Raw genomic sequence first — 27287 nt, 5'->3', positions numbered from 1 at the left:
GTCTGTGTGTGCCCGGTGGCATTAGTGGGAAATCTAGGTCTGAATGAGCATGAGTCATATCTTTCCCCAGGGTATGCTGGCAGCTATCACCTTGCTAGGAGGTGGGGCTAGAGATGAAGGCACTAGGGCTGGAGCCAGGTGTGAGCTGAGGCTTCTTCTCTGCTCAGTGGCCAGCACTACCCTACTGGGGGCAGGGTTGAGTCCCATGTTGATTCAGAAGAAGCCCTGTGGGTTGGGTCTGAACTGGCTTGATACCCTTTAAATATGTGCTCTCCCCGCTCCCTGCACCAGCACACTTACCCCAGAGGAGAACAGTGCTACAGCAAGAGGGGCTGGTGTGGATGTTCATTTTGGTTCTGGGCATGGGCTGTGGGGGCACTGGCCATAGTCAGAGCCCAGGACCACTTCTGATGCGCTGCCTCCCTAAGTGCCATTAATGACTGCCCCCACTCTGCTCAGATGCCACTCTGGGTCTGAGATGCCTTTGTCCCTCACAACTTAGCAGTCCCTTCGGCTGCTGCAGCTCTCAGCCCCATGTGAAGCTGCACTGTGAAGCAAGTGGGGCCAGAGCAGGTGCTTGGCTCAGGCTGAGGTGCACTCCAGGGTGGTCATGGGAAACCGGCCAGCATTCCATGTAATTTCAATTCACCCTCTAGACCTGTTTCAGGAGTAAGCAAGTGTGTGCACCCTCATCATGAGCAGAGTCCAGGCTTCCTACAGTCCTCCTGTTAGTCTCACCAGCTCTCCAACCAGCCAAGGGGGCTCGTCTTCCAACGTTGGACCCCAGGGCTGACGTGCCCAATATGTGGTTTGAACCTCTTGTTCCCCAGGGAAGATCTCTGCCCATGTAATCCCCTCCTCTTCTGAGTCTCCTCCCAGGGGCACAGGTCCCAACCTGATCACTTCTCTTTCCTTCCTACCCCATTCTGTGAGGATCTTTCTTATAGCCTTGGTTGTACAAGAGTCTTTCTGCTAGTCTCCAATTAGTTTTCAGTGAGAATTGCTCCACATGTAGATGTATTTTTGATGTTTACATTGGGGGAGGTGAGTCCCGTGTCCTCCTACTCTGCCATCTTGTTCTTGCCCCACCTCTTATAGACATACTTAAATGACAAAATCCAAAAGGAAAATGTTCTCAGATTGAATAGAAGTCTTGAGTAGAAAGAAATAAAAAAGTCCAATAAATATTTTAGAACATTTAAGTTTTCTATATTCAAATACAAATTAATCTGAGATGCCATTTTTCATTTGTTTGGAATTGCTTTTTAAAATGCCTACATTTGGCAAGATCGTAACAAAACACACACTTTAATGTATTATTGTGGAAGTGTAATGGACAATTTATCTGGAGTCCAGCTTGATAATATACCAAAAGCCTCAAAACTATTCCCTTTAAACAAGACATTTCAGCTCTAGACAATTATCTTGGGGAAATAATGTACAGATAAGCATTAAGATTTATGTAAAAATGTTTTTACCTCAATGTTATTAAAAACATTAATGTATACAATCAATAGAGGATTGATTATATCCATATGTCTATATAAACCTACTAAAAACATTATTTTGAATATATAAATATGTATAGGAAACTACTCATTCTATAATGCTGAAAAACAGTTTACAAAACAAGTAAAATTCCAGATTTTCATAAACAGAGTAATACAATTATATGTGCAGTATTAGAGAAATGTGAGAGGAAGTGGATGTACTTATATTTTTCTATTAATTTAAAATGTTTTATAAAGACCATATATTTATAACCATTTATTTATTTTTTTGTTAGTTAGAAACAAAGAAAAGCTAATATGCTAGACAGAATAAGCTAGTAAGTCCCTGCCTTAAAATTGCTTATAATCTAATTTAAGAGACTTCTCTGAAATTAAAAGCATTTACAACCACATTCTAAATTCTCATAATTATCTAGCTGGAAAGAATTTTTGAGGTAATCTGTTTCAACCGCCCTCTGCCACCACCATTTTACATATGTAAATATAGACACTAAGTTCAAATGAGTTTCTCCAAGGTTAAGCAGAATCTCAAGGAGGTCAGTGCAGGTCCTCTTGGTCTGTGGAGTTTGTTCTGCTCTTTTCCATCATCTCCTCCTGTTACCTCATTTCTGTTAATAGTCTGATCACCTTGCTAAATCAGGCCTGAAACCTCATAGTCATCTTCAATAGCTTGATATCTATTCTCTTTTCTCATCCTTGATATCTATCAGTCCTCTGGTCTTTTTTTTACCTCTTCTCTTTTGTCTCTTAAATCCAATCCCACCCCTTTGTACACCAGAAAAGTCCAAATTTCACTTCCACCAGCAACATACTACAGTGCCTGTTTTACTGCATTCTTGTCAACTGTGGACATGGAGCATTTTGAAAGGTAATCACCAACAGATTAATCCATTACTTAAATTCAAACAATCATTAATTCTTAACTGAATTATTACAATAGCTTTCTAATTGGTCTCCCTGCTCCTAGTCTTTGTTCTTCACCAAGCTTCTAGATTGGTCAGTACCATCCTCAGACGACTTTTAGTAACTCTCAGTTTCGTACAGAATAAAGTTCAACTACTTGATATAAAAAGTATTCAGTCATAGTTCCACAGTCTATGGTTATATCTTATCTTGGTAATCTTTGTATGTCTTGTGCTATAACTAAATTCAGTTATTTTATGTTCCCTGAATATATCCTCAGATTTTCCACTTATCTGTGGAAGTGGGAAACCTTTGTTTATGTTGTTCTTGAGTATAAAGCATACTGTTTTGACTTGTGTTTCCAGTAGTTGTGAATTTGCATTAATTCTTCACTCTCTTTTTCTTTTCCCCTATGATCAACAATATCCTCATTAGAAAGTTATCCACATTTGGGATTGTTATGACCATTTAGTAGAAGTAGCAATGGTGGCTTCTGATTTCTCATTACCTTAATCTTTAGGGATTGATATAGCCCCCACTGCACTCCCACCCCCAACCTCCAGAATGGGTTATATTAGTTCAGAGCTATAACTATAGGGCTGTGCGTTCATGGTTGGCTACTGGCACTAGTGTACCTTTCTGGGAGAGGTGAGAATGACTAGATGACCTAGAGAAAGTAAGATTTCAAAATAGCTGGGATAAATGTACTTATATTTATTCTTCCTAGTCACCTTGACCTTTTCCCTTCACTTCTTTCCTATTCCTGAGCTCTGTAAGGCTGGTTCCTCCTGATCATTCAAGTCCAGCTAAAAAGTTAACTAAAAGAGGCCTTTCCCGACCACTTAAAACACCTAAAACAGCCACCCAGTGACTCTCTTTTTCATTAACCTGTTATTTTCTTAATATCACTTAATCACCCTTAGAAGTTATCTTGCTTTTTTACTTGTTTAACTATTTGTTTATTTAGTGTTTTTCTCTCACTACAAATTAAGCACCAAGAGGGCAGAAACATTGTCACGTTCAGTACAGTATCCTTGGCAACTAGAATCTCAGAGACTGAGAGTTCACTAACTGTTTGCCTAGAAATTATCCAAGCCTTTTGAGGATAATACTTAAAGTAAGATAGGCTGAATGGTAATTCAGTTGGGTGATATCTATATTAAATATCCTTTCTCAGAGAGTTTTTTTATGATATACTATTATTGTAATAATATAAAATATAATGCCAGTCAGCAAAGGATATCTATTAGTATGATGCACAGCACTGTCTGTCCTTATTTATTTTATTGATAACTTGGATAATCATTGATGGCATATCTAACAGTATTTAGATGGCATAAAATCACAATGAATAGCCCCATGGAGCTATTTTATTTTTTAATTTAATTTTATTTTTTATTGAAGTATAGTTAATCCACAACATTGTGTTAGTTTCAAGTGTACAGCAAAGTGATTCAGTTACACACACACACACACATATATGTATTCTTTTTCAGATTCTTTTCCATTATAGGTTGTTACAAGACACTGATTATAGTTCCCTGTGCTATACAGCAGGTCCCCATTGCTTACCCATCCCATACATAGCAGTGTGTATATGTCAATCCCAAACTCCTAGTACCCCCCCCATCCCCCCTGGTAACCACAACTTATTTCCTCTCTGACCTTTATTATTTCCTCCCTTCTACTTACTTTGGGATTTGTTTGCTCTTCTTTTTCACATTCTTCTAGGTGATTGGTTAAGTTGTTCATATGAGATTTTTCTTGTTTCTTGAGGAAGCCTGTATTGCTATGAACTTCCCTCTTAGACCTGCTTTTGCTACATCCCATAGATTTTGGAAAATTATGTTTCCATTTTCACTTGTCTTGAGGTATTTTCTGATTTCCTCTTTGATTTCATTTTTTTTAAATAGCATGTTGTTTGGTCTCCACATGTTTGTTCTTTTCCTGTTTTCCTTTCTGTAGTTGATTTCTAATTTCATACAATTATGGTCGAAAAAATACTATTTCTACATATTTTATTGTTACTCAATTTCAGTTTAATTCTGTTATAGTCTAAGAACATACTCTGAAATATTTCAATATTTTTGAAATTTATTAATACTTATTTCATGACCAACATATGGACTTTTTTAGTTAACTATTCCTGTGCACTTGAAAAAAATGAATATTCTTCAGATAGTCTGTAAAAGTTAATTTGATCAAGGTTTTTGCTCATCTTACTCAGGCTTTCTATGTCCATACTGATTATCTGACTACATGTTCTCTCACTTATTGAGATAGATGTGTTAAAATTTCCAACTATGGTTATAGATTTATCTATTTCTCCTTTGATTCTATCAGTTTTGCTTCCTGTATTTTTAAACCCTATATTAGGCACAAGCATATTGTCTTTCAATGAATGGACCCTCTTTTTCTTCATGAAATTTCCCTCTTTCTCCCTGCTAGTACTCTTTAATGTAATTGGATTTTGCTTCTTTAAATAAGCTTAGAATCTCTACCTTTTAATTAAAAATTAATAATTATTTATTGATATAGATTGAATTAGTTTACCATTTTGCTATTTGTTTTTCCTACTATTTTGTTCTTTTGTTTATCCTTTTCTGCCTTCTTTGTTACACATATTGTTTAATATTATATTTTAATTTCTGTATTAGATTCTTACCAATACCTATTATATTTATTCCAGAGTGATTGATTAAATAATTTTGATAGTCATCCTTAACATTATACAGTGTACTTAGAGTTAATATTGTATTAATTCACATATTAGCGCCTTGCAATACTACTAGTTCCATTTCCCCCACACCTGACCTTTTACTATTGTCATATATTTTACATGACATACATAATAAACTCCAAAATACATTATAATTTTTGTATTACATGGTCCATTTTTTTAAATTAATGAAATAAAGAAAAATAAAGGTAGTCTTTTGTATTTACCCACATATTTACCATTTCCAGTGTTCTTTATTCCTTCCTATAGATCAGAATTTCCATCTGGTATCATTTTTTATCAATCTAGAGAACTTCGTTTAGTATTTTGAGTTGTGCGTATCAGTCTGTAATGAATTCTCTTTTTATTTACCTGATTGTGTCTTTATTTCACCTCCTTTTTTTTAAACAGCTGCATTGATGTAAGATTGACATATGGTAAGCTACACACATTAAACACATTAGTTTGATAAGTTTTGACATATATGTATATACCTATGATGTATGATATATGTTTTGACATATATGTGGTCTGTGATCACCATCAAGGTAATGAATGTATTCATCATCCCAAAACATTCCCTCAGGTTTCTATGTAATTCTTCACTCCTACCTCTTCCCATCCTTCCCATCCTCCCCATCCTCATACAGTGTTCTGCTTTCCATCACTATAAATTAATTTTTATTGTCTAGTATTTCATTTTCTGGTATTTTCTGGCATAATTTGTATTCTTTTTATTGTCTGATTTTATTTGGCATGATTATTTTGAAATTCACATTGCTGCATGTGTCAGTCCATTTCTTTTTACTGATGAATGGTATTTCTTTATATGGATATATCACAATATATTTATTCACCCCCGATGGACATTTGGGTTCTTTCTAGTTTTTTACTATGAAAAATAAAGCTGTTATGAGCATTTTTACAAGTATTTATATGAATATTGGCTTTCATTTATCTTGCATAAATACTTAGGAGTGGAATAGTCTGGTTATATGGTAAATGTATGTTCAACTTTGAAAGAAACAGTCAAGTCAAACTGTTTCCCAAAATGGTTTTACCATTTTACATTCAAACAGAAGCATTTGAGGATTCCAGTTGCTCCCCATCCTCAGCATCACTGAATATGATCAATCTTTTTAATTTTAGCCATTCTAATAAGTGTGTGATGGCATTTCAGTATGGTTTTAATTTTAATTTCTCCGGTGATGTTTGATGTTGACCATTTTTTCATGTTTCCATTTGCCATTGATATATCTTCTTTTGTGAAGTGTCTGCTCAATCTTCTGCCCATTTAAAAAATGGGTAGTTTGTTTTCTTATTATTGAATTTACAGAGTCCATTATATATTTTTGATACAAGTAAAATGTGTGACTAGCAAATACTTTCTTTCTGTCTGTGATGTCTATTCATTCTGTTATCAGCATCTTTCAAAATGCAGGTGTTCTTAATTTATCAATTTTTTTACTCGTATGGTTTCTACTTTCTGTGTTCTAAGAAATGTTAGCTTAACTCAAGGTAACGAAGATTTTTCTCTTAACATCTTCTTCTAGAAATTTTGTACGGTTATTAGGTTTTACAATTAGGTCTATGGTCCTTTCTAAGTTAATTTTTGTATTTGCTGTTAGGTATTGATCAAAGTTTATACTTTTACATATGAATATCCATTTGTTTCAGCATCATTTGTTTTCAACTGAATTGCCTTTGCATCTTTGTTGAGAATTAATTGACCATGTAAATGTAGATCTATTCTAAACTCTGTTCGCATCCATTTATCTATCTTATTGACACCAGTACCAGACTGTCTAATTACTTTAGTTTTATTATAAGTCTTGAATTTAGGTAGTGTAAGGATTCCAATTATGTTCTTTTTCAAAATTATTTTGACTCTTTTAGGTTCTCACCATTTCCATACACTATTTAGAAACAACTTAATTTCTCTGAAAATGCCTGGGATTTTGATAAGGATTGTGTTGTTCAGGTCTTCTATATCCTTACTGATTTTCTGTGTATTGTACTCTATCAATTATAAATTAATATCTCCAACTGTAAATCTGGATTTATGTATTTCTCCTTGCAGCTCTATCAGTTTTTGGTTTTTGTATCTTGAGTCTCTCTTCTTAGGTATATAAACATTTAGATAAACTCTTGCTGAATTGATCCCTTTTTCATTATGAAATTGTACTATTTATCCCTGGTTATATTTTCCTTTAAAATCTATACTGTCTGATATTAATATAGCTTTCTTTTGATTAGTATTAGCATGTTATATTATTTTCCACCTTTTTAGTTTTATTGTATTTGTACCTCTATATTTAAAGCGAATTTCTTCTTATTCAATCTGACAATCTCTTTTAATTGAGCTATTAGATTTATATCTAAGTACTCAGTTATGAGGGAGAGGAAAGTGCTATTGTAATTACAATTTTTAAAATTTCAAATTCCAAGCATTCATTACTGACTCTTCTATATTTATCTTTTATCTTAAATCTTTTATAGACTCACTTACTAGTTGTAGGAGATTTTTAAAATATACATAGATTTTTTGGGGTTTTCTACATAAATGATCAGGTATGCCTTTAATTTTTTTTCTTGCTGAATTGCACTGGCTAGGACTTCCATTACAATGTTGAATAGGAGTGGAGAGAAAAGACATCATTTTCTTCCTCCCAGTCTTATGGAGAAAGAATTCAGTCTCTCACCGAGTATCATATGAGCTGTGAATTTTTCATAAATGGCCTCTATTAGGTTAAGGAAGTTTCTTTCTATTTATAGTTTGTTGAGAAACTTTATGAATAAATGATTAATTTAGTCAAACAGTTTTTTGCATCTTTTGAGATGATGTAGTTTTTCTTATTTAGCCTGTTAATATGGTAAATTACATGAATTGATGTTTGAATGTTGAATCAGTCTTTTGTTCCTGGGATGAACTCCATTAAATTGAGATGTATTTTTTTTAATATATTGCTGGATTTATTTTGCTAATATTTTGGTGAGAATTTTGGCATCTATATTTATGGGGGGAAATTGGTCTGTAGTTTTCGTCTTTCATAATGTGACCTTATAAAATTAATTGGGAAGGATACCCTTCTCTTCTATTTTCTGGAAGAGATTGTGCAGAATTGGTATTATGTTTTCTTTAACATTTGGTGAAATTTGGCAGTGAAACTATCTGAGATTGGAGTTTTCTTTTTCAGAATGTTTTATACTATACATTTAATTTAGAAAATAGATACAGGAATATTCAGGTTATTTTTTCTTATGTGAGTTTTGGTAGTTTCTCTTTTTAAGGAATTTTTGTATTTTGTTTAAGTTTTCGAGTTTATGGACATAGAGTTGTTTTAAGTATTCTCTTATGATAATTTTAATATCTGTGGGATCAGTAGCAAGGGTTTTTTTTCTTTTTTTCATTCCTGTTATTGGCATTTTATGCTTTCCTTTTTTTTTTTTCTTGGTCATCCTGGCTAAAAGTTTATTAATTTTGTTGACCATTTTAAAGAATCAGCTTTTGGTTCATTGATTTCCTCTATTTGTCTTTCTTTCATTTTCTTTGATTTCCTTCTAATCTTTATTATTTCTTTCCTTCTATTTGCTTTAAGTTTAATTTGCTTTTTTTTTCTCTAGTTTCTTTAAGGTAAAACTTCAATTACTGATTTTTCTTACCTTTCTTATTTTCTCACATAAGCAGTTACTGCTATAAATTTCCTGCTAAGTACTGCTTAGGTGCATCCCACAAATTTTGATATGTTGTATTTTCATTTTCAGTTAGTTCAAAATATTTTTGAATGTCACTCTTCTTTAACATATGGGTTATTTAGAAATGTGTTGTTTAATTTCCAAGTATTTGGATACTTTCTAGATACCTTTTATTATTGATTGCTAGTTTAATTTTGTTATGGCCCAAGAATTTTGTATGAATTTTATTCTTTTAAATTTAAGTCTTTTCTATAGGCCAGAATCTTTATGAATGTTTCTTGTATGGTTGAGAAGAATGTGTATTGTGCTATGGTTGTGTAGAATGTCTTATAAACATCAACTAAGTCAAGTTGGTTGATATGTTTTGTTCAGGTTATCTATATTCTTTCTGATTTTCTCTCTACTCATTCTATCAATTACTGAAAAGGAGTTGAATTCTCCAAATATAATTGTAAATTTGTCTATTTCTCCTTTTAGTCTATCAGTTTTGTCTCACATATATTTAAGGGTCTGTTGTTAGGTGCATACACATTTAGGATTGTTATGTCTTCTTGGAGAACTGACTCCTATCATTATGTAATCTTGCTTTTTATCTATTTTCTTATTTCAAGTCTACTTTGTTTGAAATCAACATAGTTAGTCCAACTTTCTTTTGGTATATCTCGCTCTATACTTTTGCTCTTTAACCTATCTATGTATCTGCATTTAACGTATATTTCTTGTAGACATCACAGAGTGGAGTCTTGCTTTCCTAATCCAATCTGACAATCTCTGTGTTTAACCAGTATAGACCATTCACATATAAAGTGATTATTATATTGTTAATTAAAATCTACCATGTTACTACCATGTTTATTTGTTCTTTGTTTCTTTTTTAAAAAATCTTTTTGACTTCTCGAGGTCTAATTGAGCATTTATTATTATTCCATTTTATCTCCATTATTAACTTATTATTTATACTTCCTAAAAGTTTTTCAGTGGTTTTCCTTGAGTTTACAATATATATTTTTAATTAATCTCAGCCCATCTTCAGTGTTATACTTTGTATCATATGGTTTAGGGAAAAAATTGAGCACTTGCTCATGTTTTCCATAGGGAGAAATCTTCAAAACCTAGCAATAATTATAAGACAGTTGTTTCTCTATTTGAACTGCTTTGCACCATTCATAGACTGCATATTTACTACTCATTACTGTGATTACAGTAACTACCAGTCAGGAGAACAGGAATCTATTTTAGGATTTTAAGGGAGTTAGAATCATGTCTTAATTCTAATTTTTTAAAAACTGACTGACTGGTAGTGGGAAACTACCACTAACTAACTCTGTGGATATTATTGTGAATGTATTTAGAGTAGCATATGGGAAAGTGACTTGAAAAGCAACTCAAAATTATTAGTATCAACAAAGTGCTCTTCAGTGTTTTTTGTAGTTTTTGTTGCCAGTTTACATAATGCTGGGTTTGCTTTTGCATTAAAAATAAATGCAAAATCGAATTAAATGTTCTCATTTTATTTTTGTTTCCAGAACAATACTCTTTTTTTTTTTTCAGTTTCCCTATGACTATATTTAGCAAACTTTGCCAAAAGGAGCACAATCTGTGATTGACAACTTTGAAGCCACAAATATTAGGCATCTAAAATCAACAAGAACAGGGAGGTATGGCATAATGTTTTTCATTGTTGTGGGTTGTATCTAGAGTCAAACTAATCATTTTAATGGCAGAAACTGAAGAAAATCCTCAAATAAGCTTTTAGGAAATTATATTTAGTCATAGATGGGTGCTATTAATAATGCAGATTTTTGGTACTGTTATGTTTTGTTTAAGTGCTTTTGCTAACTGGGTGATAATCTTTAAAAATCATTATGTAAGATTTTGGCTACCTTGAATTTTAGCACTCTTGCACAAAACTCAATTTTCTGTCACACTTCCATCTTTAAAATTATCTTTTAAAAGTTTATCCCTACACAAAGCCAAGCACCAGTTCGTGAAATAGTATATCACCAGGCAGCCAACACAAATGGAAAATTTTGGTGAGTGGCTAAAGTTGAGGTAATAATAATTGCTTCATTAGACACTAGGTTTACAAGTAAAAGTAATATTTTAGTAGCAACATCTAATTCTATGGTATCTGTGTGAATTTAATAAATAGTGGTCCACTGTATTCAAATGATCATTTCAACACATAAGCAAAAAATTATTGATATATTTAAAAATTTCTTTGTACTAAGCCTGTAAAATTTGTTGTGTATTTTACTCCTATAAAAATGTCTCAATTTGGGAGCTAAATTTTTTTATCAGACATTTAATATATGTTTAGATTTCATAAAATTTATACTTAAAAGAGTAGTTTCACATACCCAAATTTTCCTGAATGTATTTAGAAGTCTTTCGGTAACTGAATTGACTATCCATAAATCATTTTTCTTGTATATTTTCATCTACTTTGACAAAATTTTTTTCAGTGTTTTTAGAGGATTGATTTGACTTTTAAGCAGAATATCAGTATAAAAATTACATATGTCCAAAGTATATTTGAAAGCTCATGTTAACTTAGTATCAATATCAAAGTCAATTAGAGTTGAAAAGCACCTCAAAATTTATCAGTATCAACAAAGTATTCTTTCAATTTTTTTGTGGTTTTTGTAGCCACTTTACATAACACTGTTTACATAACACTTTACATAACACTGTTGTTAACTACAAATGCTATAAATTGTTTTCTTATGCACTTAAATTAGCAGGTTTCTCTTTCTTCTTTGGTAGAAAATCTTGGTAATACTGTTTTAAAATTTGCTTTTGGCCTTCAATGAAAAGCACAGATATTATACTAAATATAATACAAACCTCTAGACCAAAAGGTGAGCTGTCCAGTTTCCATAAATCAAAGCTTTAAATTAGAAAAAAAATTTAAGTAATAGATGCAGTTTAAATTTCAGATCCAAATAATTTGTACGAAGCTATTAAATATTGCACTGGAGACTAGCTTAATTACTATATAAGATATAGCAATTATTTGCATGCAAATTATTTTCCTGAATTTCTAGTGTGTAGTTTGTTCTCTTAAGGAGGTCTAATATATATTAAATGTTTGTTATGTGACTAGTATTATACTAATAAAGCATCATATCCTATTTATCAAATTTAAGTTTATAACAACCCTGAGAAATATGTATTATTTACATTTTATAGGTAGGGAAACTGATGTTCAGAGAGGTTAAGTAACTTGCTTAAGTCACATAGTTTGTAAGTTGTGGAGCTGGGAGTTTTATAAACTCTGCATAATATTCTTTCAGGTGTAGTGTCTGGCTCATTTTATAAGACTCATGAAATCTGTAAGTCAAGCTTCTGGGGAGAAAATTTGGGTGGTGACCTCTGTGGTTCCCTGGTTTCTCGATTTCCTAGAAATGATTTGTGTCCTAGCTTCCCAGAATTTGGATACTCAAAACTCACATTTCTGTAAACAAAATAAAATCCAAACCCTGAGAGGCTGAATGTAAGCTATCCAAGCTTCCTAATCTCCCCATTAGTCCCCTTTCCCTCCCCAAAATCCAGCAACCTTTAAACATACTTTAAATAAATGTTAGTCTGGTAAGCATATTATTACATTAATTCAGACATCAGTTAAGTTGCAATGTGTGATCAAGATCTCAAAATTGGGCTAAACAGTACTATAAAGAAGACCTTAAAGAGAGAATTTGTGCTACAGAATAGAGTAATTGGAAAAGCATGGATTTTGGAGTAAAGCAAGCCTGAATCTGAATCCTGACTGCCAATTACACATTGTATAGCCTTAGACAAGTTATTTAATTTTTCAGAGCCTCTGTTTTATCATCTGAAAATGGTAATATTCCCTACCTCATAGAATTATTTGAGCAGTCAAATAGTATTAATTGCTGCAATTTTAATAGGGTTAACATCTCCTTTATGTGTAGATCCCAAATGTGGTACCTTTTCAAGGTGATGTCTTTCATCCTAATTCTTGGAACTACTCATGGTGCCTTTAAAAATCGAAGATCTTTGAACCCTGAAGCAAATATGAATATTGTAAGTTGCAAGGAAATAAATGCTAAACTGCTGAAATAACAGGGAATGCTACCCTTCAATTTTGAGGGTTTTATTCGAACAGATCTACAGTCAAATTTATATCTCTACATTCATATATTTTGAATATTTGTCAACTAATATTCCCCATCTACTATTCTATAGCTTACAGTTTCCCCTTCTGCTTTATTCTGTGTCTGAAATGAAAATATACATAAATATATCCATACCTGCCTGGAGGACTTAAAAATTCTCTCTCCTATATAGGCATATACATAACAAATTCCAGAAATAATCTTAGCTATATACATAGACATGCAAACATTTACGGATAAACATATTTTAAAATTGTATATGGGTGAGTAGGTAAAACTGTGAGAGATGAGTAGTCAGAAAAAATGTATTGGGTTAGTTCTTGAGATATCTCCGTGAAGGCAGGGATTTTATTTATTTGCTGTTGTTGTTTTATTTATCCATGAATCCCTGGTATATAAGACTGAAGCTTAGTAGATGTTCTGTAAATATTTATTACTGAATTAATCAGTGAATTAGTGAAAATAAAAATACATAGGCCTGAGACTGAGAGAGAATACATAGGTTCATGATTATATTAATAAGTTAGATTAATTAGGTTACATTAATTCACTAACAATCTTATTCTAAAAGGTTTGCTTTTTCTTTATCTAGAGCCAAATTATTTCCTACTGGGGCTACCCAGATGAAGAGTATGATATTACGACTGAAGATGGTTATATCCTTGGCCTTTACAGAATTCCTTATGGGAAGACAAAAAACGATAACAATTCAGGTAATGTTCAGTTCAAGATAAACCTGTGACTATCTGGGGCCTGAAGTTCGTAACTTTTCCATTTCTTCTCAGTGAGTTTAGGACAAGAAAAGTGTTTAAAGATTAGGTGAAGAGTTAACTTCTCATACATATCTCTACATGCCCCAAGAAGAGAGTCTGAATCTCCTTTAGCTTCCTGTTCACAGAGTGGTTTTAAAGTATGGTGGAACACATGTTGCTTCTCCCAAGTTTTCTTTGTGGATCACTGTATTCATACATGTTGATTCTCTAGAAGTTTCTTTGTTTAATGAGGGTTTAGAAATGCTCTGAAACACAGTAATATTATTCTGTAGGTTTGAAGCATGGCTGGGAAAAATTTCTTTCTTTGTTTTTATAGCTCTCGCCTCTAGTAATAGCAAAGAGATCAGGTTGTTAGCAGCCTAACCTGGCTCTTTACTCCAGCAGTAGGTACACAACTATCAGCAGAATGAGGTTCCAAAACAATGCACTAGAATTTGTCACTAGGGTTATAATTCTAGATGTGCCACTTACTAGCACAATATGTAACAGACTACTTTTGCCTATTCATCTAATTGTTCAAATACAAACCAGGAAATTTTTCTTTTCTCTTTAGATTTTCTCCCTGAAAAGAATGGTTCTCATAATTTAGGACACCCTCTCAAGTTTTCATTTTGAACATTAAAGTACATTTCAGAGAAGATACATTAATTTGGAACAGCCTCAATCAATATAATTTTGGATCCTTATAAAGGTCAAATCTACTAGGCAGAAAATGTTAACATAGATTTGACATAATTATAGTAATCATTCCTTAGGGTATAACCTAATTTTCCAGATACTGTAATAAAAGATTTAAAGATAATTTAAAAATATACTAAGTGCCTTAGTGTTCTCTAGAAGCAGCCCTGAGACAGGGATTTAGGTGCATGTGATTTATTGATTAGAATACTTGCATGAGAAAATAATGTGGAAATCAGGGGAAGACAGGGGAAGGAGCTAAGGAAGAATGTGACTCAGCTAAGTCTAGTTACAATATCATCTCAGAGGAGTTCACAGATCCCTGAATTGCACTACAAAAGTGGTCCCACCTTGAAGTTAGGGAGCTAGTTTTTGCATTCCTGTATCAGTTAGTCACTGCCAGAAGGCTATCCATAGAAAGAAATATAATCTGACTGAGGAAATTCCCATTTGCTGGGGGGCAATTCCACAGAGAAAGGGGCAATAGTGAACCCTTCAAAAGCACCAGTCACCACACCTGGAAGAATGATCAAGCTGCTTAGTAAAGGAAATCTAGGTGGGGCACTAAAATAATCTAGTAGAGTGTACCCCTTGCACTACTCAGATCCACTTGTTTTTCACATGAGGTTTATTTCATCCAGGTATAGCTTTTCCAAGTTTCCAGTAGATCAGAATTTGTGGGAAAACTTACAAGAGGAAATTTAGGGAGGCAAATTAAGACATCTGCTATTACATTCGATCCTAAAGCCAGATTTGGTACTCATACATTCCCACCTCTACTACCCACTGTAGATTACCCCTCCTCTCAGCTGTCTTCCCTGATATGGTAAGCCAGACCTTTATCCCTAAGGGCTACTATGTCCCTAACAGGTCATAGTTGCCATACTTGTGCATTTACAGTTAAAACAAGACATGGGAGTAACAAAAAATGCCCCTGTGTATCACCTGAATACCAAATATATTTTTCCCTATCGTTATATATCAGCAGCCCTAGCTCCCCATGATCAAGGTCAGTTACTCCTTATCTCAGGGTAAGTATAGTAATTCCTTTCTTTGTCTCCCAGTCTTCTAACATGAGGAGCCCCAACTGACCAGGTGGCAGATACAGCTTTAAGTTTATTAGGATGTTTCCTGTGTGCCATGGTGGAAGTGTTTTCCTTCTGAGAACTAGGGCCTCTAGATCTACAGAGCCTAGAATTTCTAGGATAAAAATTATAAGTCACTGACTGAGTTACTGGGAGTGATAGTGAATGGGACCATTTCTAATCTCACCCCTTTGTCTCATACTCATGTATTCTATTAATTGGGGTAATCAGCAATATATTATGACCATTTATTTAAGGTGTATAATGAATCCTGAAGGATAGCACGTGTACTTACAGGATGTCATCTCCCAACTGGCATCTCCACTTAGTCTTTAAGGTGTTGTTTCATTGTTCAATCAAGCTGGCAGCATTTTGATGGTAGTTATGTGGTAGGACCAGTGGCCTTCATGGCTATATGCCAATGAATGAATCTTCTTTGACCTGAAGTGGATCACTTGATTCAAGGTAATGTTATGAGGGGGTCCTATGTTGGCAGATCAGTCACTCCATGAACTCTTGAATCGTGGTACTGGCTTTATCCTATGTGGAAGAAAAGGGAAATCTTAGTGAAAATGTGTATCAATCCTAGTCATAATGAATTCTTGCCCTTAAAGGATGTGATGTACCCAACTTGTCTCCAAGTGGCTGGTTTGATTTCCTTGAGGGATGGTACCATGTGAGATTTCATTTGCTGACATGTCGGACATACTGCCCTGGCAGTAGCTGGATCTGCCTTCATGAGAGGGCCCAAATTATGCGTCAGTGTGTTGCCTGCTTCTCTGTCATCATGGCTACTCATTTTGTGAGCCCGTTGCACAGCACTGGGGCAGCTAAAAACAGTTTCTGGCTGACATCTATTTGTTGAGTCATCATATGCACTTGGTTGGTTCGTGTACTCTGTGTAGCGTTTGTTACCGTTCCTATTCTCTCCCCTTGCCCCACACACAGATTGAATATTGCTCTGGAGGGCAGATGGAAGAAAGGATGGGAAGAGAGTTTCTTGCACCTCCTGCAAGTCTACACCACAATGGGCACTTTCCTAAGACTCTTTCCAGTCTTTTCTTTGAGATTCACATAGGGTTCATGGAAAAGAGCTTGCAAGAGAGGATAGACTTTCCCAATTTCTACTGCACCCAGAAGCTTCATACTGACCTGGACCGTATACTTGACCTTCACTGCCTTCAATTATTCTATCTGAACTATTCTGATTGTGTCTCTCCAAAAGGGAGGGCTTATGTCTCCTCTCTCCCTGCAAGCACCTGCCTCTCCTCAGATTTTGGGCCAGATTTTTGCTCTGTGATGTCAGCTCTCTGGTGATTTTTTTTTTAAGTTATGGATTTGAACTTAGTTCATTATAAAGTTGGGAGTGATACTTCTTCTAGTTTAGTATATATCCCCAAATGGAAACAGAAGTTCTTCACTTCTGAGCTTTTATATTCTGCTGGTATCCTCACCAGTGTATTTTTTTCAAGTTGGTAAACGGAATATCCTCCAAGCTCTCCTAAGGCACATGAATCAGATGGTGGATGTTCTGGTCTTATTTAATAGTTTGAGCATTTCTTCATCTAAGCCCTTTTATTCTTTCTTCCATAATCTGCTGTTTCAATTCTGGAATTTTCTAAGCTTCCAAGAAATCTCAGCAGAATGTCAGAACTGACTTCTGGAACCATTGCCAGTGTGTAAAATCCTGTGTCATAGGAGTGTGCTCTCTTATGAATAAACTCTCCCTTATCCACACCCATATATATATATATATATATGTTTCTCCCTTTGATACAATACCCAAGCATACTCTCCCAGTTCCCACTGTTACGTACATATTAGCCAGGTTTTGTAGCTCCTTTAGTGTACAATTCTCCTTTCCCTCAGCAAGTTCAACACTTCTTCAGTTAAGCCTCGTTACTAATTCTGTATCTGGGAAGGGATTGGGGTGGATCTTGAGTAGGGGAAGGCTTTTTCTGAAAGGTATCTAAGTTAGGGGGCATTATCCTCTAACAAAGAGGACTGGGTCACTTCTGTAGTCCCACTGAGTTCAGGGAAATTTGGGATTCAAGTTTCTGAAGCTCTTCTACCCAGATATTCTCATCTCAAGTCTCAGAGTCCTACTTCCCCATTAAGTCCCTGAATATGGCATGGGTTCTTTCCAAGGCTGAAAGTTCTACCTTCCTAAAGTTTTACTTTTCTTACAATTAGGTCCTGACCATGATTATCACCTCAGTTTGCCCTCTGACTATAGAAAATGCGGGTTTTAGATGATGCCAAAGAGGTCTTATGTCTTTCATACTTTGCTTTGAATTTTGGTGATTGAGTACCCTGAGCCTATAATTTTCTCTCTTCAAAACATCATTGGCACTGAGGGACTTCCCTGGTGGCACAGCAGATAAGACTCCATGCTCCCAGTGCAGGGGGCCTGGATTCAATCCCTGGTCAGGGAACTAGATCCCACATGCATGCCACAACTAAGAGTTCGCATGCCACAACTAAGGAGCTCTCATGCTGCAACTAAGGAGCTGGTGAGCTGCAACTAAGGAGCCCTGGAGCCACAACTAAGGAGGCTGCCTGCCACAACCAAGACCCAGTGCAACCAAATAAATAAATAAATATTTTTAAAAAACATCATTGGCATTCAGCAACAACTACCGAATTCCCCATCCCTCATAATTCTATTTCTCCTCTACCTCTTCACTGTCAGAGATTCAGTACAAGCCAGTCATCCCTTTCCTGTATCATCACAGGAAAGGTGAAATTTTAACCACTGGAGTGCTACAACATGCAAGGTCCTTTCAGTACTCCACCTACAATCAATGATGTGATCCTCATTGCCCACCAACCAGTGGATTATGTGTGAATGGCAATTTGGGACTTAAAACAAAGTTACTAGTGAACACACATTATGTTATTCAAAAAGTGTTGCTTCTCAAAAACCTTGGAAGTATAAATCAGAGCTCTGGGAATGCTGGTGATTAAAATAGTGGTTCTAATGATGAAACCTGTATTGACTACGTCTGTGAAAAATGTGATTATAAAATTATTTTATGAAGTGAAAAAGTGGGAAAATCATAGAAAATATATTTTATGTAATATACTATTTAAAATGTATATGAGTACCCAAGTTACTATTAGATATTTGAATATTCTGTATCCTTAAAAATTTATATGTTTAAGTATGACATGACCTAATTGCCCACTTGGTCATTTGAAAGATATTCATTACTGAACTGTGTTAAACAACTCTGATATAAACTGAGATGTATATATTTTAATTTTAATATTTATATATTAAGAGATTAAATTTGAGGTGAGATACTCATGTAGACACTACAATATTCTAAAAGAAATTTTCTGCATTTTTTTCCAGCTCAGAGGCTTGTTGTATACTTGCAACATGGTTTGCTCACATCTGCCAGCAGCTGGATTTCCAGTCTTCCTAACAACAGCCTAGGCTTCCTTCTGGCAGATGCTGGTTATGATGTATAGGTGGGAAACAGCAGAGGGACTACTTGGTCTAGGAAACACTTGTACCTAAAAACAAATTCCAAAGAATTCTGGGCTTTCAGGTATAAGAAAAATCAAGTAATGTTTCATTTTATAAGTGTATTGAACATTTTTTTTCTTTTTGAATTAAATAAGATAAAACATGTCTTTTTTCTCAACTCAGGGCTTTCAATAGACCATCAAAATTTATATAAATTTTGCCTTGGAAATTAAAGAGTGCTTGTTTGATTTTGAGCTTCTTTCTCATTTTTTAGCTGTAAACTTTATTGACTACCCTACTCTTCCTTTAACTATTTTTTCACTCTGTAACCTATATATTTAGTCTACTGCACTGTATTTAGAATACACAAGCATCCTCTTTATAAGTCTGTTTTGTGACTATTTTATTTCCTTGACTGTGTTCTCACAGAAGTCTCTGTTCAGTAGATACATTATACTATTAACTTATTGATAATACCCAAAGAGAGTTGAAAAATGCTTTAAATGTATCTACCTATTCATTATCTTCAAATGTTAATATAACATTAGTAGGAAGTAAATTTTTATTTTCCTTTTTCTTTTGTAGTTTTGATGAGATGGCTAAATATGACCTTCCAGCCTCCATTGATTTCATTGTGAAGCAAACCCAACAAGAGCAAATATTTTATGTAGGCCATTCACAAGGCACTACCATTGGTATGGCAAGAAAGATCATTGCTACTATTACTTAATTACACTTTTAAAGTTTGTAGATATATTTCTTAAAGATGTAGGTCAGCTTCTAGACTTGTAATTGAAACAAAGCAGAATTGTGAGACAAATATCACGTAGCAGTGCCCTGGAAGCTTACATCCTGCTTTAATTCACATAGTTTTTTCTAGTCACAAAGAATTGACTGTAAAAATAAGGTTTTGTTTGTGGTTTTGTTTGTTTACAATTGTATAAAAGTTGGATATCCATCTAAAGATCACAGTGAGGTAATAAGTCATTTGTTCCACAAATAGAAATTTCATAATTATTTTTCTTTTAAAAATGAAGCATAGAGATTTATGAGTAAGAAACTTTAAAAGTATATTTATGTTTTTACATTTAGGACAAATTAAACTTAAGAAATGCACAAACTTGAAGAAAGCCTTCCTATATTTAAAGACGACTAGAAAAGAACTTTGATCTCCTCACAATACAAACGCTTCTACCTAATGCGTAACAACTTTGCGTTCAGAAAAAAATTCCCTAAGACCTAAAGTAACACTCTTACATGGTACTGTAAACCTGTTCACTCTTAATCTTTCTACTTTAGAAGTAGAAAAGTCCATTTTATAATAGAAGCCAATATTCAATATTAAATGAGTTTTTCTCGTCTGAAGAGTATCGTTTTCTTATAGAAATACTCTACATTCTACCAGAAAAAGTGTGTTAAATAACAATCTCATCCCATTTCTCATAGCTCTTTTCTCTGATGTTTATTAACCTTGCATGACTTTTAGTCCAAATTTTCATCAGCTGTTCAGTTGTCTGGAACCAAGAATCCTAGCAAATAATTAAACAAGAAAAAAATGGGTGATGTGCTAGAGCTAATTGACTTGCAATATGATATATAATTCTTTGCTTCTTTGACTTCTCAGAACCCAGGGAAAAAAGAGCCAATAAAAATAGAGGAGATGTGCAGGTAGCTAGCTTGATAAGATGTCAAAAAAGGAAAAACTACTATTTGTCATATTAATTACTCTAAATTATCAGTAAAATATAAAGTAGTGTTTAGCATCCTCTGTACAAGAAGGCAAGGAAATTTTTAATTAAAAGTAAATATTAAAACAATTTGACATTTATTGAATTTCTTACCTAAAGTATAAGATTCATCTATCTGAAAAATTCACTTACCTCATTTCACCATTGCCAGTTATACAAATATATAATATTATTTCTGATTTTTAAATTATGGTGCTATAAAACTTATTTATTGCTGAATTATCCTCATTTACGATCTACACATTTATTTTAGAACTTAATAATCAGCATTATGTTGTGATCAATATGCATGTCTCATACTGGGTGATCAATAAATGTTTGATAAATGAATTAAGAAATGAATGAGTGAATTAATTGTTCAGAGCTTATTGAACTTACTCGCCATTCTGTCATTTCTTACATGATAGTAATTGCTTAAGAATAGTTTATTTATATCTTATTTTCTTTCAGCGTTCATAACATTTTCCACAATACCAAAGATAGCTGAAAGAATCAAAATATTTTTTGCCTTAGCGCCAATTTTTTCCATTAAATACTCAGAAAGCCCTTTAATTAAAATGGCATACAACTGGAAGTCAGTGATCAAGGTATGTTATTCCTTTCCTTTTTGTAGTTGATAACCCAAAATGATAATGATTCTCCGCTTTCAAAATAAAAGGTTTTGGCTGTGTTTGAACAGCCACATGTATGATTTGAATTTTTTGTCTTCATTTACACTGGATTCTTGCCTTTGTTTCTACAGAGGGATAGGATTTTACTTATGATACTTTTGGACAACTCATTGTGACAGAAAATCCATTAATCAAATCATCTCTACATCCTGCTCCCAAGTTTTGTCCCTTAATTTAAATGTTTTAAACTGTGAGATAATGTATTTGTGTGAACTCACCACATCAATTTTTGATTAATTGTTTTAGTCTTCCAAATATGAGTAAATTTATTTTACAGTTTTTTTCTGGCAGCAAAGACTTCTTATCTAATACCTCCTTTAAAAGATTTGTTGGTTCAAAGCTGTGTCCACTGAAGATTTTTGATAACATTTGCCGTGATATCTTGTTTATGATAGCTGGATATGACCTGAAGAACTTAAATATGGTGAGAACAAGTTGTATTTGAAATGTATTTTGTCAATTTTCAGAAAGCAGCTCTTAATAGTACTTACTTTATGCCTCATGTATCATTTTATGTTTTATCCATTTATACTTAGATTCTTAGCCTTTCTGATTTTGTGACTATACCAACATTATGAAGCTAATTTGTATTACCATGCTGGGATTATTTTGCTTCCATATTTGTCTTGATCTCTGTAAAGAACAGAGAGCAGCTGCAGTGATGGTTATCATTATTAGTCTTTGCTATTAAATGTTAGTTTCCTGAGGTTTCATGTATTTAGTCTGTCTTCTATTCACTTGTCTTCCATAACTCCTCCTCTTATATCCTGGTTCCTAACACTTTTTCCCTTCCTTGTTGATCCTTCCATAATTAGAATTAGTGCCTGCCAATTAACTTATATGCTTGTGGCATTCATCAAAATTCCTGGAGTGGGAAACTGTTTTGGTACTTGAGCTACTATTACCAAGGCCATTTGTATTGATTGTATATAGATTCTCTTAAAGATGTAGGCATTCATTCTAAGGTTTTTTCTGCACATTAAATTAAAAATCCAGATTTGGTAAAAAAGCAATTGTGGCATTTGGACTAGTTAGTTGGTTCTTGCACCTGGACCTTTTAAGAAAGTTCCCAATGAGAACCAATTTATTCGTTCAAAGAAAAAGAGGTGTTCTCTTAATTCTCAAACATCTTTTCATACCGCAAGGATATGTTGATTTTATTCAACCTTAAGAAGGTCTTATGCGAGTCTCAGCAGGCTAAATAGACAATTACATAAATTTGAAAGAAACACTTCATAACAGAAGAAATGAACTCCATTCTCTACCTTTTTCCCAAAAGGTGTGAGCAGCGTACTTTCTGCCATTGAAGGTTAAAAAAAAAAAAAAGAAACTCATATTCTTCTGTCCATCTAGTGTTATATACCTACCATGGAATGACTAGAAGAATCATAAATATAATCTTTATTTCTGCTTGCCTTTTTTATTTTTTCTATGTCTTGGGTAGTGTATTTGGCCACTGATGTATTTACTGTAATTATAGTGTCTTTGAGAACTTTTTTTTTGTGAACTATTAGGAAAGCTTATATTCTGGCTTTTTAGCCTTTAAATTTGTGAGTCTCCTTTCTGGGACAAAAGTTGAGAGTGTCATAGATTGTAATATGATTGTGTACTAAGTTATCTAGGGTTGGGGGAAGTTTGAAGTGAAAAATTTCATACACAGTGTGAATGGGAACAGTAAGAGTGATTGTATAGTTCAGTTTGATTCAGTCCTCTTGATCCTATCAAGATCTACGGGGAAGGCAGGGTCTGACTTGGAATTTCTTTCCTGTAGGCAGTATGAAAAACCAGAAGAGAACCTTTCGGTTTGTAAAAAGGCAGTGTCTAGAATCAGGCCAATGTCACTCAGAGAACTGAATAGAAGCTATCATGCAAGGAAGAACAGGTAGCAAAAACTCTCACCAATGTAATTTGGAAAATGTGTCATCAAACAACCCAGAATTTTGACTTTGTCCAGTTCTTGTAATTCAGTTTATCAATTATTTCTTTCATGGATTGTGCCTTTGGTGCTGTATCTGAAAAGTCATTGCCACACACAAGGTCATCTAGGTTTTTTCCTATGTTATCTTTTAGAAGTTTTATAGTTTTGCATTTCCCATTTAGGCCTATGATCCATCTTGAATTAATTTTTGTGATGGATGTAAGGTCTGTGTCTAGATTTCTTTCTTTTTTTTTTGCATGTGGATGTCCAAGTGTTCCAGCACCATTTGTTGAAGAGACTATCATTTTTCTATTGCATTGCCTTTGCTCTTTTGTCAAAGACCAGTTGACTATATTTATAGGGGTCTGTTTCTGGGCTCTCTATTCTGCTCGATTTATCTACTTGTTTATTCTTTCACCAATACCACACTGTCTTGATTACTGTAGCTTTATAATGTCTTGAGGTTGTGTCGTGTCAGTCCTCCAATTTTTCCCCTTTAACATTATATTGGCTATTTGGGGTCTTTAGCTTCTCCATATAAACTTTGGAAGCAGTTTGTCAATATCCTTTAAATAACTTGCTGAGATTTTGGTAGGGATTACATTGACCTTCCATGTCTTGTTCACTGATTGAGGTTCCCAGGGAGTATGAAGGCAATGCATACCTAGATTACAGATTGACATGAGCACTGCTTTATTTCTGATTCAGCTTCATTTTGAATTGTGTAGAACTTTGGGACCCCAATTTATCATGGAAACAATTTCTTTTTAAATCTCCAAACTGTCCTCAGCAAGCCCTGGGCTGATTTTTGCTTTCCTTAACTAGCTAAGTTCTTAAAATGAAACTTTAAATTTTCTGGGATTGGCAAATAAACTTAAGGAAAAAGTGGCTTCAACGCTTTGCTTTTGTCTTGGGGTTCTTTGTCTTTTGTCTTCCATTTGTCCTGGTAATTTCTTTCTGTCTTTTCAGTTCTTTAGTGCTTTCAAAAGATGTCTGTGTGTGTTATATCATTTTTGATTGTTTTCAGTATGGGGTGATGGACCTCATAACTTAGAAATCCAATAATAGCTTCTACAGCAATGCAAAATTTACTTTTAATAAGTACATTTATGTATGTAATTTAAATATAATTTTATGTTTTATTAACATTATTTATTAGAAATTAAACTTCCTTAAAATTTTTTAGTTTAATAATTATCAAAGATTGTCTTCTCTGGTTGGACTAAGATTAAAAATAATTTTTTAACCCTTCAGAGTCGTGTGGATGTGTATATGTCACAAAACCCAGCAGGAACATCTGTTCAAAACATGCTCCACTGGAGTCAGGTATAAATTTTAAGGTGCATCTTAGTAAAATTGTATTTAAACTACTCACAGTTTATCTCATCATTCTAGGGATCAGGCAGTTGCCATAGAATGATAAATTTAGAAGGGTAAAATGAAATTATTAAAAATTTGCATGATTCTTTAAAGTTTATAATATATGCTAATAATATAATCTATTAGTGCCTCTAAATTTAAGCAATGGTCAGAGCAATACAGTTATTTTCTGTTTTAAAAATGAGAAAATGTTCATTCAGAACAGTAGACAAGGGATCATCTAGGCCATGCCCATCATTTAACTTGCCCAAATATTTAAAACTATTAAAAAAAAAAACTAAAAACTAACACTAGAACACAGGTCTCTCAATGCCTAGTCTTTCACTATACTACACTTTCTCCAGTGTTAAATTGTGAACTCCATGAGGAACATGAGCAAGTTTTATTCACTTTTCTATTTGCAAGTCTAAGAGTTCGTGGCATGAGGTAGATACTCAAGAATATTTGTTGAATGAATATTGATGAAGAAAAAAATCCAGTGTGAATACCATCTTAATGTTGAGAGCCAAGATAATATAGAAAGAACACTATGCTTGAGACCAGAATACCAGACATTGAATTCTTTCTCTGAACCTTACTGGCAGCGTGACATTGAGCAAGATCATTTAATCTTTATGAATTCAGTTTCCTTAATTTAAAAAATATAATTAATAATAATGCTCTGACCTAACAAAAATACTATGAGAATTAAATAGGATGATGATTATGAATGTTCTTTAAGTTTAATAAACACTAGATACATTTAAAGTGTTATTAATATTGGTTAAGGGCTTACTTATTTTAAAAGTGTTTAAATTTACTAAGTAATCGTTTTGAGGTAAATTATTTTCAAAAATTTATTACAACTTATCTTTAGGTTTAGTTTATTTCTGGTGAAGCTAGACCAGGGACATCTAATCAAACTGCATTTATTCACACATTGAAACAATATTTATTGGGCACCTACTATGTGCCCTGTACTGTTCTATGCTTATGGTGTACATCAGTGAACAAAATAAATATCTTCACTTTAAAATTTTTCTTTCAGCTTTTTAATTCTAGTCACTTGAAAGCTTTTGACTGGGGCAGTCCTGTTCTGAACTTCGTTCATTTTAATCAGGTACATAATTATGTATGAACTAAAAACTACCCTCCCTGATCAATTGAGATGATTTTACTGTAAAGACTCATCTGTAAAGCCCAAGAGTACAATAATACAGTGAGAAGCACCAGTAGATGAAGATCATGTTGATTTAGATCCACATTTTCATTTCCAACCAAAGTGGCTTTTCCATGTCTTCTATATATTTTAACAACAAATATCTTAGATAAGTCTAGAGAAGTTGACAAGCAGTAGAATAATTCATCATCCCTCAAGAGGAAAAATACTGTGTTTATAATATGCATAGCTCTGTGCTTGGTTAAATAAGAAGTAAAAAGCATAATATAGTTCTTGACCCTAAAACTTTATTGTGTTTGGGAAGATAAGACAAAAACATACAATAATTAGGAAAAAATAGAAGTTAATGAGAAGATGTTAAAAATTGCCTGAGTATGATGACAAATGTCTTGAAATACTAGAATCCAAGTCTGTCTACTTCAAAATTTATGCTTTTCCACCATACTTCTCTGCCTTAGCTAAACTCTAATGCCTGATGTAGTTTGCTTGTGTGAAAGTCTGAAGTAAAATATAGAGATCAAATTCAATAAAATCATATTTGACCTTGACTGCCAATATTTATCATTTACTGATAAACATAATGACAGTTATACAAGGCAAAGAAAATTTTGATCAAAATATTTTAATTCTTTATAAATAAAACTGAAATTGTCTCTGTGGAATGACTGAATACTCCGAAGCAGAAAAACTCTCTAGTTTTAATTTGTATCTGATTTATTTCTAAGTAAAAATTATAATAAACCATTCTTTTATACTCATTGCTTCCTTATTAACAATTATTTTAGATTAAGCTTATTTTCAAATTGTACTTTAAATTACCATTTAAAGAATTAGTAAATAACACCTTCTATGTATTATTCCCTTTGAAAACTCTTATTTTTACTTATTTGTATTTAGACAACTTCTCCATTGTACAATGTGGCAAACATGAATGTGCCAACTGCAACTTGGAATGGTGAAAGTGACTTGTTGGCTGATCCTGAAGATGTTAAAATTTTACTTTCTGAAATCAAAAACCATATTTACCATAAAACTATTTCTTACTATAATCATATAGACTTTTTGTTTGGATTAGATGTATATCATCAGGTTTACCGTGAGATCATTGATATTATCCAGGGAAATCCATAAAGAATCATAGTATTCTGTGTTGAAGGATCCATATAATTTCTATTAAAATCCAAATATTTTTTTCTTACTATGTATATTTTTCCGATTATTTAAGTAAAGTCTGGAATTTTTTCCTGTTTTTTTGCATTGCCCCTAGGCTTTCCATTCATTAAATCAGTAGCATTTATTATATCAGGGGTAATTGTAGATTATTACTCAGCCCAAAGCAGTCTGTTGAGTTTCTAAGTAGAATGTAAATAACTAAAAACAGAAACAATAATCTTAAATATTTTTAACTGCAAGAGATGGATTTTTGAGAAAG

At 33.5% G+C, this 27287-nt stretch overlaps 1 protein-coding gene across 1 annotated transcript in view; it reads left to right on the top strand.

Annotated features, from left to right (window-relative positions):
• Positions 1–26986, top strand: part of LIPJ (lipase family member J) — a 33811-nt gene extending 6825 nt beyond the window's left edge. Inside the window, 10 exon segments of the mRNA XM_036828069.1 lie at positions 10381–10487; positions 12765–12876; positions 13561–13681; positions 18863–19061; positions 19565–19674; positions 21178–21314; positions 21676–21822; positions 24571–24642; positions 25724–25795; positions 26753–26986. Of these exon segments, the coding sequence (XP_036683964.1) occupies positions 12772–12876; positions 13561–13681; positions 18863–19061; positions 19565–19674; positions 21178–21314; positions 21676–21822; positions 24571–24642; positions 25724–25795; positions 26753–26986 (1197 nt within the window). The 5' untranslated portion in view covers positions 10381–10487; positions 12765–12771.
• The last annotated feature ends 301 nt before the right edge of the window (positions 26987–27287 follow it).

The sequence above is a fragment of the Balaenoptera musculus genome, chromosome 16, assembly GCF_009873245.2.
Source record: "Balaenoptera musculus isolate JJ_BM4_2016_0621 chromosome 16, mBalMus1.pri.v3, whole genome shotgun sequence".
In the NCBI taxonomy this organism is placed as follows: Eukaryota; Metazoa; Chordata; class Mammalia; order Artiodactyla; family Balaenopteridae; genus Balaenoptera; species Balaenoptera musculus.
The sequence above is the reverse complement of the archived record's forward strand: the minus strand, read 5'-3'. Positions and strand labels throughout refer to the sequence as shown.